This window comes from Lepisosteus platostomus, chromosome 9 (genome assembly GCF_059453375.1).
Source record: "Lepisosteus platostomus isolate fLepPlt1 chromosome 9, fLepPlt1.hap1, whole genome shotgun sequence".
NCBI classification, from domain to species: Eukaryota; Metazoa; Chordata; class Actinopteri; order Semionotiformes; family Lepisosteidae; genus Lepisosteus; species Lepisosteus platostomus.
In genome coordinates this window covers 39,120,597-39,135,169 of record NC_142619.1, presented here as the reverse complement: position 1 = coordinate 39,135,169, position 14,573 = coordinate 39,120,597, and the positions used below count along the sequence as shown (strand labels likewise).

Here is a 14,573-nt window from a genome sequence, read left to right as displayed (position 1 = left end):
TCTGTGGCTCTGCAACCATGGCAACCTTGTCCTTGTAATAGGCCAGAAAGCTTACCAACAAGAGGCCCTCCAGCCTGTCTAGTCCACTTCGCCAACAGGAGCCAAGCGATCCAAAGATCTCACCCAGCTGTTTCCTGAAAGAAGCTGTAGTATCCGCTTTGAATACTTGGCTTTTTCCCCGTCTCCCACAACCTTCTGTGCAATGACATGCCTCCTGTTCTCAGTTTTAAACTGTAAACTTGAATTGGATCCTCCTGTACTTTTCTGTTTTGCTGACTGATAAACAGTTCTCACAGTTTGTCAGCGGAGACCAGGAATGTATCTGGCTGCTCTTCCCTAAACTGACTGCAGAGCAGCAGTATATTTTTGTAAGATATTTTGTTGAAAAGACCTTTTGATCAAAAGATTATGCACTCGAAGATGATGTATCCAGAAGGATAATAGGCTAGTATAAAAAAAGGCAGAGGAACTGAGAGTTACGTGGTGAAGACAGATTTGCTGTGTAAAGAATATACATGAGTTTAACAATGTTTGTACACACAGTTTTCAAATTGAACAGGATTCCAGGAGCTTTAACATTTATTGAACTGACTGTTATAACCAATCACTGAATTTGAACTATCTCATGATAACAAGGACACTGAACACTACCTCTTGTTGACGGCAGTCACAGACCACGATTTCCCTAACCACAGACAGAACCGGACAGAGGAAGAGTCGTTGGTGCTGAAAAGCAGAGCGCACACTTCAGTGCTTTTCACGCAGGAGTTGAAAATAAAAAAAAACACGCTAAAAGAGAGAAATAAAAAAGAAACAGAGGCGGATTCAGAGTGGAATTTGTTACACCAGCATTGTTTTTCTAGCAGGTTTTTTCCGGCTCCAAGCGAACCCTGCGGGTATGAGTATTTCTATGACTTTGCTTGATACAACCGTCTCAGCCAGGCAGCTTCCTTTGCAAAACACATTCCTCCCCATGGTCTGTTTTCACTACCATTCCCTTCCCAAGCTTTCGCATCAGAAGACAAGGTCAGCCAGTCTGACGACTGCCAACTAAATCTCTCTGAAAACGAACATGTTCGGTGAAGACGTTCTGTTAAAGGTCAGAACGCACAGTAAGTGAGCAGCACATTGTTAGGCAGAAGTGTTTTTAAAAAAAAAACTAGAACATTTTAGACAACACAATAGGATGTTAATTCCACTCACTTAAAAAGCTGTTTTTTTTTTGCAAAGTTTATATGAGAACACTTGTTAAACATGAGTATTCATCTGGTACAGTATGGTATTTTGGTACTAAAGCATTAAGATGCAACATTATTGTGAAGTCTTTCAACTACTTTAAAGTACACCGACGAGCTCATGGCATACTTCAGTGAAGCTTAGCAAAGTTTTAAAGTTAGTAAAGCTTTAGAAATGCCCTTCTACACTCAATTTTTGTAATAAAACAAAAAATATTGTGTAGTAAATATTATCACTACAGAAAGGACACTACATGCAGAACTTAGATGAATATGATTCCGATAACACAGTCAAAAGCCACTATAAAAAAACAACAACTTAGTGATGACACTGTATTGATTGCATTTTACAATACTGCACTGTATTTACAGCTTCCCCATCTCAATTCGGCCCTCTTGATTTAGAGTGCATTACAATAAACCAAAGCAAAGCATTATGTCAATAAGCTGGCCAAACACTCACTTTATTAAATTTCTTATAGTTCCCTAAATATCAACTCAGACTAACCTCTTACAACCCCCAAAAACATGCTCACACCCTCAGCCATTCAGAAGCTTGCTAAATTTCAAAACTGCTGGAAAGATGAAGTCTGAGGAACTCTTGCACAAATATATTTAACCGATATTTTTATGCTATCTTTTGTGCCAAACACATTAATATACTGATTTTCTCAACTATGACTTTTGAATGCTTACTGTGCCCTGCGGTATATAAAGACAAGTGGTTTTGTTTAATTGTTTTCACAATATTCTGCTCATTTAGGCCCGTTTCCAATACCAAAGCACTGCGTCTGTTGGTCACAAACGCAGGGCCTATTAAAGTCACATTTAAATACATGGTAAGCCATCCTGTAAGTTACTTAAGCACCAGCCCAGCGGGCTCTACATCTTTAATTAGCTGCTGCCAGCATTTGTTCTCGTTTACGGAGATTGCTAACAAGTGTCAGAGCTCTACAGGAAATGAGAGGGTTCCTTTCTCCGGGCCTGGCTACTTCAGAGCGCTGAGAGAAAGCCGATGTGAGACAATACGGCCCACTGTCACAGTAATCTGGCGGCTCTTGAGGTGGGCATCCTGCACTCTGCCAACATCTGCTGCTCAGAAAAACGCTTAAAAATAGAAACTTGTGTCATTCACAGGAATTGACAAAAAAAATCTTACTGTACAGAAGGCTTTAGTCTTACGTCATCATTTCCTCTGTATAATTATCTGCTATTGCTGGCCTCCCTCTGGGAATCTTTCTGGTTTACTGGAATAAAGCTTTGATCACTTCTAAACCTTGTGGAGACGCAAGGTAGCAGATGCGAAAATGTTAACCCTCAGAAACAAAGTTCAAGTTTCAAGACAGAGTTCTAAGACCCTGTGAACGTGTACCACAGGCCCTCGCAAAAACACTGGGAGTATAACGATCATGACCTAAATGTTAGCAGCTTCCCATCGTAATGCAACACCCAGCTACCGCAGCTGTAAGCCGGTAAGCAGGGGAACAGCACCGGGGCGTGGTGGAGGTGGACATCGCGATCCCTGCTCCCCACACAGAGGGGGCCTCGGAGGACCTGTATTCCGAGGCAGGGGGTAGAGTTTTGAACTCAAGTTAATTCCAAGGCGCTTTAACAAATTGTCGTTCTGGGGGTTGGAGGTGAAAGAATGACACCCCCTTGCTGAGAAAGGCATTTTGTTTTCAGCAGGGGAACAGTATCTTCGTACTGCTGTCCTCAAGGGGAATGCATTTTTCACCAAAGGAGAAAGCTGATTGTAACGAGGGCGCTGGCATTCCCCCTCCTGTTGGATCACTGAGCTAGCTCCAGGGCTGGGGGTCTGGGGGTGCACAGTGACACCACCCTACAGCTCGGTCCTTGAGCCCAGGCTGTTAGAGTATGCCGGCCCGGGTTCTACATCGGCCACGATGTGTGCTTGTGCTTGCTTGCTAAGAAACACACTACAGTGCCCCTGGCCTGTCATCAAAGTGTCTGAGCAGTGCACTGCAGAAGCTGGGTAACTCCTGTTTAAACCCAATCCAAACCAGTATGACTATTAAAGCAGCACAAAAAGGAAAAACAAACTGTTCAAAACTATATAATATGATATGCAGTTACCATTTCATCTATCCATTAACTTACCCGTTAAAGAAAATCTGAAAAACATGTAACCGGAACTATCTGGAAAAGATTAGCACCCTGCAACAATAGAGATAATTTGAAATATCTTAGAGGTAAAAAGTAGAACTTTTAGAGCTCTACAGTAAGAGCTTTAGTACAAATGTGTTTTTAACTCACTACTGAATTCTCAAAATAGCCCTTAACTCGCCTCTTCAAGACTGGCTACTTCAGAGACACTGCAGTGGAAATACAGGCAGATGCGTCTCAGCACACTTTACTCAGAACAACCGGAAAAACAATGGAAACAAGGCTCTGGTGTAGTATCGGTGTCTAGGATCTGAAGCAAAACAGGGATCCTTCAATAGAGGTGCCGGGCAAGGGCTCCTCGACCGCTGGATTGCCAGGAACCCGATGAGCAAGACGAAAAACTTACTCATACTGACACAATAAGATAACAGTAAAATTGAAAATAGCTTTTGGTTTCTGAAGTTCAAAGAAAATCTGATTACAATTTTAACACCCGTTTTCACCATCGCAATGATTTAAAACCACTTAAGACTGATGGGATTTAATCGACTGCCGAGTCTGGTATAAACTCCACAAGCAATCTTGAGGAACGAAATGAAAGTGCTCGGTGACACTGCGACAGGCACTTACGACAAACTAGCGTCTTCCTACTATTCAGCTGAAACACTCAAACATCAGAGTCTGGGCAAAATCTTAAAAGACTGAAAAAACATTTAATCCAAGCGGAATTGATTCTGATGCTTCTTGGCAATTTAGCATTTCGTGAGTGCATATAGCTCCTAACGTTCTCTCTCCTGCAGACTGTACAACCAGCCGCAGCACTATCTCAAGTTCAGCGACTTCGCTACAGAGCGACTGAAAGACGTCGTCAGCACTTGCTAGAGGACGCCAACCTTGCTTTCTGTGGCCTACGGTGTAAGAACTCTTCACAGCACGTTAGCGTTGAACACTGTTGCTAATATTACTTTTCCGCACTACAAAGGTACAACATGGGCACCCACTTTATGACCTTTTAAGGACTGTTAATCCAGGAGACTGTGCATGTTTAACTGCGCCAAATTGTTTATTGGTTAGTCTAATATAACAGGGCCCTTGTAAAACCAGATTTTTTGCCTAACTAGCTCCACGTATACCTTTTTAAACAAAACAATTATCGCAAAAACAATCTCTGGGTGAGTAGGCTGAATTTCCAGTGAACGTTTGTGGAATAAGACCTTCATAAATTCCATTTATGGGAGGGATGCGTTGTGCTTGCATAAAACAAAATGATTTCCCAATTCGACCACACCAGTCATACACTCATTCTAATTGCTCCTGTAGAAATCAAACCACCTATGAGCTGTGGCTCAGTGGGCTTAATTCACAAAGAAATAAAAAGCAGCACATCAGATGATAATGGAGGACAGCAGTATACTCACTGAATGAAGGGCAAACAGTTCAGCCTCTTGTTCAAGGAATCAACATTTTCAATATAAAGCAGCATTAATTGGTCCTGATCGATATCTGCACTGCTCAGAAAGAGCTCAACTAAAATGACGATGTCCATAAAAGGCACTAAACAGCTACCCCTGAAAAGCACTGACTAATTTGCATCTGCTTTTTCCAAGAGACCGTAACAATGTGGCTAAAGAGAACTGAGCTGCAGATAGGCCTTTGTGACTCAAGGGATAGAGCTAAGACATGTGGAAACATACAAAATACAGTGCCACAGAACACAGCACTGAAGATTGTACTGCACATAAAGAAGGTAATCCAGTACCAGACCTGGAGTTCAAATGTTCCAAATTATAAACCCATCCACATTTTATTTTGTGAGAAATTAACAATTATCAATTGGACGCACTAAGCCCACTCTCACTAAAAACTGAGGCCAGAAAATGCCTAAGTCTTGGCAAGACCCTGAACACAGACTCAAGTTTGAAAGAAACGCCTATTTACTCTGGAACCATGTGCAAGAGTGAGAAAGTCTGCCCAGGGTTAATGCCCTCCGCCTTGCGCAAGGCAGGAAACACTCTTACACACTGCATGGATGAGCTCAGCAGCGCTGGTCTGGAGGATTGCAACCCATTCCTGGCACTGACAGTGTATTTGCATAACACAAAGGGCAGCTCCTCAAAGCATGAACCTCAACCACATTGTCCCAGGCCTGTGTGCAGAGCCAGAATGCACAGGTGCTCCTTCTGGCAACAGAGTCTGTTAGCTACATGTAGTGTTATTTCATTGAGACACTGGTTTTTTGTAAACTGCTCAAGGCTGAACAGTTTACTGACATGCCCTGCTGGCTTATTATTCTCTATACAGAACACTGAAATGCCTTTGCATCAGCTGTCAAACAATTACTGGTCAAAGACAGAGTGGAAAGTGTGTTGCTCATGCTTCTAACTATTTCATGTTCCTTTCCCCCGTACACCACCTTTAATTAAGTGCTTCCAAATCCTTTCCTTCTTCATTAATCAAGAAGTCACTCAAGACGGAGTGTGTCACGGATGATCTTAATGGCCTCCTTCACAGGCACTGAGACATTCTCACTGTTTGTACCCAGACGTGACTGTGTGCCCCACAGCTAACCACCAGACCTAGTCTTATCAATCACATGCTGCCAGTAAATATCCCCATGAAGATCAGGCAGAAAGTCTGACTCAACCAAGACAGCTTTAAATCCAAAAACTGTAGCATATCTGTTCTGATCTTAAAATCCCTGCATATTCCAGGAGATAAAGTGTTGTTAATTCAAAGCCTGTAATGTTATTTTAAAGGTTCATATCAATATCATTTGTACAAGGCTTGCAGTATACCACCAAAACATATTCGGGATTTTTGGTTTGCTGCCTCTCCACAATAAAGACCATAATAATTGGAAACTGCCCCTTTCTAAGACATCACTAAAAATTGCAATACAATTTCTTGGATGAAACATCTATCAATAAGATTCCTCTGTGCTCCAGGATATTTATATAACTTACTAATTACATTCATAAGAATACTATGGAAAAAAAAACCCATCAGGCTTAAAAATGCTATATTTGAGCAAATTTACTTTAAAAAAAAAATATTTCAATCGTTTTAAGAAATGGGTGGTTACTGTCTCGCAGAGCTGTGGCCCTGGATTCAATGCTGGTGTGCTATCTGTATGGAGTTCGAACATTCTCCCTGTGCTCATGTAGGTTTCCCGTTCCCTCCCACAGTCCAAAAACATAGTGGTACATTAACTGGCTTCAAGGAAAAATCGGCCATGGTGCCCGTCTGTGTGTACCCTGTAATGGACTGGTGTCATGCCCAGGGCGTACCCTGCCTTGCGTCCGTTGCTGGCTGGGACAGGCTCTTGTTCCCCTGCAACCCTGGGCTGGACGAAGCTGTTTGAAAACAGATGGACGGTTAAGAAACATATGTGGGTCCAACAACAGCAACCTTAAAAGTCTTACCATTTTTACTACATAAAATATTTAAAGCACTCCATACAGGCATGATCTCCCATCACGTCTGTCAGGAAGGACTGCAAGCACCTATACAGTTGCACAGCAACAACCAAAGGTGAAGTGGAACTGTTAAGCAAAGTGTACTCTTCACCAGAGATCCCAAAGGCCAGCTGAAAGTGGCTTGAGTGAGTGCTGTTAAACTAAGCAGTTGCATAACAGGCAAACATCACCCCCACCCCCCAGACACCACCATAAATTGAAAATCACAACTAAGGGGCCGAGACGGTCATAAGACTGTTCCTAAGTGGCCTGTCCTGCAGAGCAAAATAAATTACGCCTCTAAAATAGAAGCATCCTCCTAGTCGACTGCACAGACTGCAGCGTTAGGCATTAACTAAGTGCTGACAGAACCATTCTCGGCAAGGGCTTGGCTAGGCCACAGGGTTCTACACAGAGGGAGCGATCACCAACAGTGTGTGTCAATACACACTGTCCTGACTGCTTTCATAAGTCAAAAAGCGTTTGTTACAGGAAACCATCAGGCGTTTTGTTTTCTTGTGTGGAATTTAGTAACGGGGTTGCACAGAACTGCAATGAAAGAAATAATAAATGCCGTCTGTAACGCAATGTTTTATCGAGAGTGCACTTTTAAGAATTAGTATTCATGTTACAGAACTCTCAGTACGCTTCAGATACATCACAACAATAATTATCCCAAGTTATGCAATAAAGAACATTATCTGCAAGAAACGACAACTTCTCTGACATCATGGCAGCAAGCACACGGACTGGGGCTCACTGTTGAGCATGGGTTCAGATGTAAGCTGTGATTCATGTGACCTTAACAACGCAGCAGATCAGCAAGACTCCTACAGGATGACAGGCTCTGTGCTCCCAGCCTGCTGGGACTGGCGTTCGTCGCACAAGACAAGCCTCGCTCCCTCTCGCTTCGAATGGCAATACAATACAGTTCTTCCACAGACACCAGCAACTGTCAATAAATAATAAATGCAAGCTGAAGCCACTTTGAGACGCTTAGGCGTATCGTGTTCAGAGAAGCAGTCTCTACAGAAAGGACACCCCCGTGACAGAACACCAAGCACTAAGCTGGAGCAGTCACAAACACAGTCAGGCCCGAAGCCCGCCACCGCGCTTGTGTTTGGTGCAAATAGTCTCATGAGGATGGACAGTATTTCAACCCCAGTTGACAAGGTAAAAAGGACGAAACTCCACTTTTTCTGGGGGTGCCCATTTCAACAGGTCCGGACTACTTTCACCTTTCTTTGCTGAAAGGGGGGTACATGTTTCACTTTTCAGCGACAAGTGGGCAAATGTTGCTGGGAGACACTTTGTAAAGGCATTAGCAACCATTCTAGGCGCAGTCTGGAGCTCTGTATAAACCTGGCACATAGATGGCACATGACACTGCCCTTCATGCAACCAAGTCAAACAAGTTTAAAAAGAAGCCAAAACACGGAAACAGAAAATCAATTTTAGAATATCTCAGGAGGCCTTAAGAGGTGCTGTGAGAAACTAAGCTTTTGTGGAATATTTGGGTTCAAAGGAATGAGAGAGATTCTGGATTAATGTGGTGTCTTCCTTCAGTCTAGAACACTGATTGCAAGTACAAGGAACTGGGATAATTCAGACATGTGGGGCTTTGGCATTTGTTTAATCTCCATATAATTCAAGCTTTAACTTCAAAACTATTCCATGGCTGCCCAAGTGCAGCATTATTTGCAGTGTAGATCCTATTCTATACAAATCAAGCCACTGAACGGTATTCTACTCCCACTGAAAGACAGCAGTCACATGTCATACTTTAAAAATGGTCTTTATATAAAAAAAAATATGTCAAACTACATTCCCAGAGGACCTTGTCTCTTTTTCTACACTTGAGCTTTCAGTGGTGGAGTCTACATAATTAACTTCTTAACCAGGCCCCAAGTGTTTCATAGATTTAAGTGTACCTTTAACAAAGGTAATGTTTTTAAGTAACCAAGAATAAAAGTAAAATTTAGAAACATAGAGCTAAATCCTATCAAAATATCCTTTATATGTTGAAGAAAATAATTAGGTTAATTGCTCAATTGACTACTTAAGCTGTAACATAAACCAGAAGACACAAGGCCCTCCAGGAAAAGAGTTTGAGACCACTGACCTACAAATGTATTGTAAGAATACAGTGCCACTTGTCTCATAGTACTTTACACAGAACAACCCGTCCTATCAAATACAAATTAAATGATGTTACGTAAGGTGTCTTGGTTACATATTAATCTCTTTGCAGTGTTTTTACACAGGAGGGCAAATTCTAATCACACCTACACATAAATCTCCCTCCCGGTCCGCCAGCAGCTGCAACAGGCTTCCTTCCCTTCCTTCACCCCCTCAGCTGGCGTCCTACCAGGTGCCAGCGTCGGCCCTCCTACCCTCTCCCCCCCGGCTGTTCCCCTGGCAGCTCTGCCAGTCTGGAAACCTGGGACTTAGAGAGTCTTCCCCAGTGCGGTCCTCAGAGTTACCCCCCCACCCCCACCCCCGCCGACACTAAGTGCGTGCGTCCCCTTAGCTGGCCGAGTGGGGAGAACCACACAGGGACAGACCGGGGTTCCACTTTCAGCCCTCGCCGGAGGCGATGGGACCCCCTCCCGTCAGCAGCCCCTCTGTCGTGCTCCAGCTCTGCACCTCCTGCTATCATCTCGGGCCGCCACCCTTCTGTGTCATTAGGACCATCATGCACCTCTTCCGCCGTTCCACAGGAGCCCGCCAGTGTCAGTGGGACCATCATGCACCTCCGATGCCCGCTCCCCACCCTCCTCGTCTATTTCAACCTCTGCTCACTGCAGGATTAGGCCTCTCAGCACACAGACCCCCTCGCAGCTTCCGGAAAAACCCACCTCTTCCATCTCCCTGATTCATCACTTCCCTGCTCCCAGAATTGACAAGCCGGCGGCCTAGCTGCACTACATTCCCACCACCACCATCATCATCATCATCATACGCCACATTATCCCATCACTTAAATCTGCAGGCCAAAACACTCCATTGCTAACGCCTTTAAAACTGAAGCCTCCCATCCCTAAATCTGGGCACCTTCCGGGTGAGGCGGTGAGAGGAAGGTCCAGTCCATCTTGCCATCGACTGCGCTAGCAAACCGACGCTCTGGAAAGGCAGCCGGGCGAGCTCCTCGCAGTGGAGGCCCGCAGACGCCCGAGAGCCCCCCCGCGCGAGAGGAAGTGCTTCACAGCCTCAGAGCTCGTTCAGGCCTTCACTCTCCCCAGGGTCTCTCATGAGCTGTCACATCATCTGGTGGTTACGCAGGTGGGACTTTTGTATAATCCAAGCTGTAGCAAGCTGAATTTGCACAGCCTGCAAAGAAGAATAAAAATCGCCCACATCACAGAAGCACCAGAGTCCGGTCAGACTTAACGTCACTGCTGCAATAACAGGTGACCATACAGCATTATAATTTGGCTCCTGCAGAGAAAAACAAAGTTCACAGAAGACAGCAGTCAAACTACTCTTTGCACACTGGAGACCCTTTCCTCAGAAGGATAGAAGTCTCTTAAAACACAAAAGTATTTTTAACTTCATTTTGACAGCAGAAATGTTAGAAGCACACTAGCCAACCCCAGTGCATGTAATTCACTCATGTCGCTATCCAAACATAAACAGTCTACCATTCTGCTGCGTGGCTATTTTTTAACATATGCAAAAAGTTTAAAACCACCAGGTCAATAAACAAACATTAGGTTCATCACCGTTTAATATGCGTAGGAAATATGCATTGGTCTAACTTTCCATTCAATTTCTTCACACATTCCCTAAAAAAAGATTTTTTTAAATAATTGCTACTAGAAAAAAAACTTTAAATTCTGAATCTGTTTTTTCTAATTGTATTAGCATTTTAAAAATGTGTAAAGAATGAGCGATGGGCTCCGAACTACTCTTGGAGCTCAGGAAGGCATAAAACGTTCACCGGACAAGAAAAACAAGATAGACTATTGAAGTCTTGAGAACAAAATAGCCTATCAAAGTGTTTTAGACATGTGCCACAACAAAGCATGCCTTTAAGGACAGGAGCACTTTTACTTATTTCCTCCCTTGTGACTCTAGAGCACTGGGAAGAGACAGCAGACATTTCAATTACAGAATGACCCCTATCGCCCCCCCAAGAAAAAAAAGCTTCACACCCTCGCAAGAAGCAGTCAAAAAACGACGAGGTAATTTCAGAAATTTTCTGAATTTTTTTTAACAACGCCGTTGCCGGGCCGAAACCGAAATTAAGTGCTCTTTCTCATCTCTACCTTACAGCTGCTTCATTCACAGAGCGGTTCAACCCATCTTCCCATTTGCGCACAAAGCGTTATCTGTAATCTGTGACCCCCTGAAGAGATGGCAGTCGGAAACATTCTGGATATCGATTTGAATCCTCTCAAACAGCGCTACTCGCTTAGCGTTTATTCCCTTTAATGACAGCTGAAAACCAACAGCGGCCTCTAAACCGGTCACTGTATCGGATTTTATTTATTTCTATATACAATTCGTTCAGGCGGCGATAAGTGGTCAGTAGATGGAAAGTCTCGGAGAGAAAAAAAAAACAGAACAATAGTGCACAACCCAGGCTAAATGGACTGCGGAAAATGCACAGCAACATTAGTCAATGTCCCCTTTTATTTCCTTCCTAAACCTTAGCTCTTTAGTGTAAAAAAAAATCAACTTCCCACAATTTAAATATCCTGTTTATAGCAGGCAGGAATTTCTAGCGGTTTGCATGAAACAGCAAACCTGGGCTGGTACTGTCTAACGCCTCGGGGCACGTTTTTTTTTTACAGAAGCGAATACAGCTTCGGAGAAAATAAAACAAGCCACGCAATGGCCACCAATACGATATTAAACGCATAACACGGATCGACAATATTAACGGAGAAGAAGTAGGTTTTAAAAAGAGCAAAGTTAACAACAATAGTGAGGGCTGGGGAATAAGCAAGATACTGTGCTTTTTATGGTCTTCCATCAGAAAATACCAGCCGGTGATTTCGAAAAAACAAAACAAAGATACAGAGCTGACTGGGACAAAATGTGCGCGTTGTTTAAGAAAGTTTTAATTTCGAACAAAAACGAGGTTTTCTATGGCTCATCTCCCGAATCCTTAACCCCACTTCCTTTTCCCTATCCGAGCTCGCACGCATTGGATCCAACGCCCCAACTTCTTGCGCAACATCCGCAAACTCCCAGCATTTTTTTTTCCCCACTCAAAATCCCTGGTGACATTCATCTTTCTTGAATCACTTGCTCTGCTCCTAACCCTACTCCATTGACAAAGAGACAACGCATCTCGCTAGAGTCAACTGGGCCCAATTTGAGCGAGCAAAAAACTCTCTTCTCTCAAAACAGCCTTCAAACCCGCCGGTGGGCTGACTGGCCGTACAGCCCGCAAAGAAAGAGCAAGCACCCGAGGCAAGGGGATCTCAACATCGCCCGCTGAAGAGCCAACAAATTGCATCCTAGAGGAATATCAAAACACGGGCAGGAGGGAAACTCTTATTACACCGATTCTGCCGAATGTGTTCGGACAAATACACGATCAAGTTGCAGCAATTACAAAGAATGCACAATGCATTATTCTTTCGTGTTCATCTCGGGTTACCCATCAGTAAAAAGCATAGCTGGGGGGGGGTAAACTTTTTTTTTCTCCTTAACTAGCAGCGCACATTCACCACATTGTATAAATGTTAATAAGTCTTCCAGCAAGTCAAAGTACTTAGCCTAGAAATACACCGTTTGCGCGGGGGGGGGGAAACACAAGGTTGATCCACAGCGAGGGGTTGTGTCTGGATGTATTTTTCACAGGATGCTGCTGTCTGGCGTGGTTGAACCTCGCCTCCCCCACCCTCCGAGCCCCCCAGCTGCGCTGCGCCCACAGGAGCGGAGTTCGATCCTTTACCATCCGATACCTCGGTGTGCCTGCATGCAACAGCGCCGAAATAAAAGGGCTACGGCGCTGTGAAGCCCCCTTACACTACCACCACCACCATCATCACCGCTGACGCATCCTCCTCCACCGCACGCTCAACGCCGTATTTCGCAAGCGGGCAACCATGGAAAGTGTGTCACGCCGCAAGTTTCGGCGGAGATGCCCCCCGAGCCCCCGGTGCGACCGTGGCTGCTGCGGACGCGGAAAGGGGGCAGATTTCGGGAGCCGGGGGTTAGGCCGCGTCAAGAGCCTGGGAAGTACACTGGGAAGCCGAAGGGGGAAACGCGAGCAGCGGGGACAGGACGCCTCGGAGGGACTCCAGCACGTAAAATGCGCTCAGACCAGCTGTCATTTCAGCAGCACCGTGAGCCATTTAAAGGGTCGTTCTGATCTAACAGCAGTGGAGCTCCTTCACTCCTAGGGCAGGGGGATGGGAGAGGGTGTGTGTCTGTGTGTTAGGGTGTGTGTGCGTGTGCGTGTGTGTGTGTGTGGGGGGGGGGTCTTCTCTCACCATGAAGTCACTGCCGAAGTTATCCTCTCCTCTCTGGTCCCTGCTCCGCATGGCCTGAACCCCTTGAATGAACTTCCTTAGGACAGCAGCCTGATCCATCCTCTCCAGATCCAGACAACGGCAGCTTTCCCACGAGAAACGAGTCCGCAGAACAAAAATAGAATAAATAATAAATAATGTAAAAAAAAAATCCACTGAGAATCACTTGCAAATCTTCATCGTCCCATATCTACGTTCTCCGCCCCCTAAAGAAAATAATCCAAATCGATGCGCTTTCTGGTGTATTATAAAATAAAACATGAACCACAGATCCACTTCTGCCTACCTCCTCTCTTCCACATTCACAACTAAACTCTAACAAAACTACCCCGCAGGACCGCCCAAAAGCCGCTATGAACTGTCACCGCCCCCTCCGAAGCACGACCCTTTTCGATTGGCCCACGGCGCGGAAATATCGCCTATTAATTGGCGCATGTTGTGCGTCAGTCGAGGTGGCGACCCTGCGCTGTATTTTCTCTCCAAGGCTCTAAGTGGTTGGAGGCCACGCCAATCACCCCGTCAGGGGCTGCGCCGCGCTATTGGCTGCAGCTCCTGTCAGCCCCGTGGACAAACCCACCTGTGAGGTGACTGACTGGGGAGGGAGAGCAGAAAACCTTTCTCACGGGCTGCGGGAGGGTTGTTTTTGTGAGAGAGGGGGAAAAAAAGGCTCAGTGGAAGACTTCAAAACGCTTTCTTTCTTCGGGCTTGTGTGTTCAGTTCCAAGTGTTGGCTGCTGAATAGCTAAGTCGCGCGGAAAAGGGAGTTTCACAGTGTTCTCAGAGCCCGACACGAAAAGGGCATAACGTTTAGAAAGGTTCAAAATAAACCCTTTCCACTTCCAAGCCCGGTCATGTCGATGTACCTATATGAACACCAGTTGGGAAAACAAAATGAACATGCAAGTTAATTAGATGGATTAAAAATAACATTAATTTACCATAAATCAACAAACATGCAGCACACCGTCCTGGAGACGGAGCTTTGTGCTTCGCTTGTTTGGTGTCTGCAGCTCGCCACGTGGATCAGACTCCTGAGCCGTGACGTAACAACCCCGCCCTGTCTCCCCAGTCAGAGTCGAGCTGCGGAGCATTCCTTTCGCCCGCTTTCGCGACTTCGAGGCACGTAGTTTGATTACGAAACGGGATATCGTTCTTTGCGCTCTCCCACCGTCTCTTTGTATGATGTGAGGGCTGGCGTTTCAAAGTTTGATAAATGGGTTGATTCCTTTTTTAATATTTCGTTGCAGAACATTGTTAATAGCGATCCTGAAT

General features: G+C 44.9%; 1 protein-coding gene across 3 annotated transcripts in view; it reads right to left on the bottom strand.

Annotated features, from left to right (window-relative positions):
• Nucleotides 1–13,633, bottom strand: part of ptpn12 (protein tyrosine phosphatase non-receptor type 12) — a 62,685-nt gene extending 49,052 nt beyond the window's left edge. For all 3 annotated transcript variants that reach the window (XM_088644976.1, XM_088644978.1, XM_088644977.1), the window contains exon 1: nucleotides 13,264–13,633. In XM_088644976.1, the coding sequence (XP_088501102.1) occupies nucleotides 13,264–13,362 (99 nt within the window). In that variant the 5' untranslated portion in view covers nucleotides 13,363–13,633. The remainder of the gene's footprint in view (nucleotides 1–13,263) is intronic.
• Between the last annotated feature and the right edge of the window lie 940 nt (nucleotides 13,634–14,573).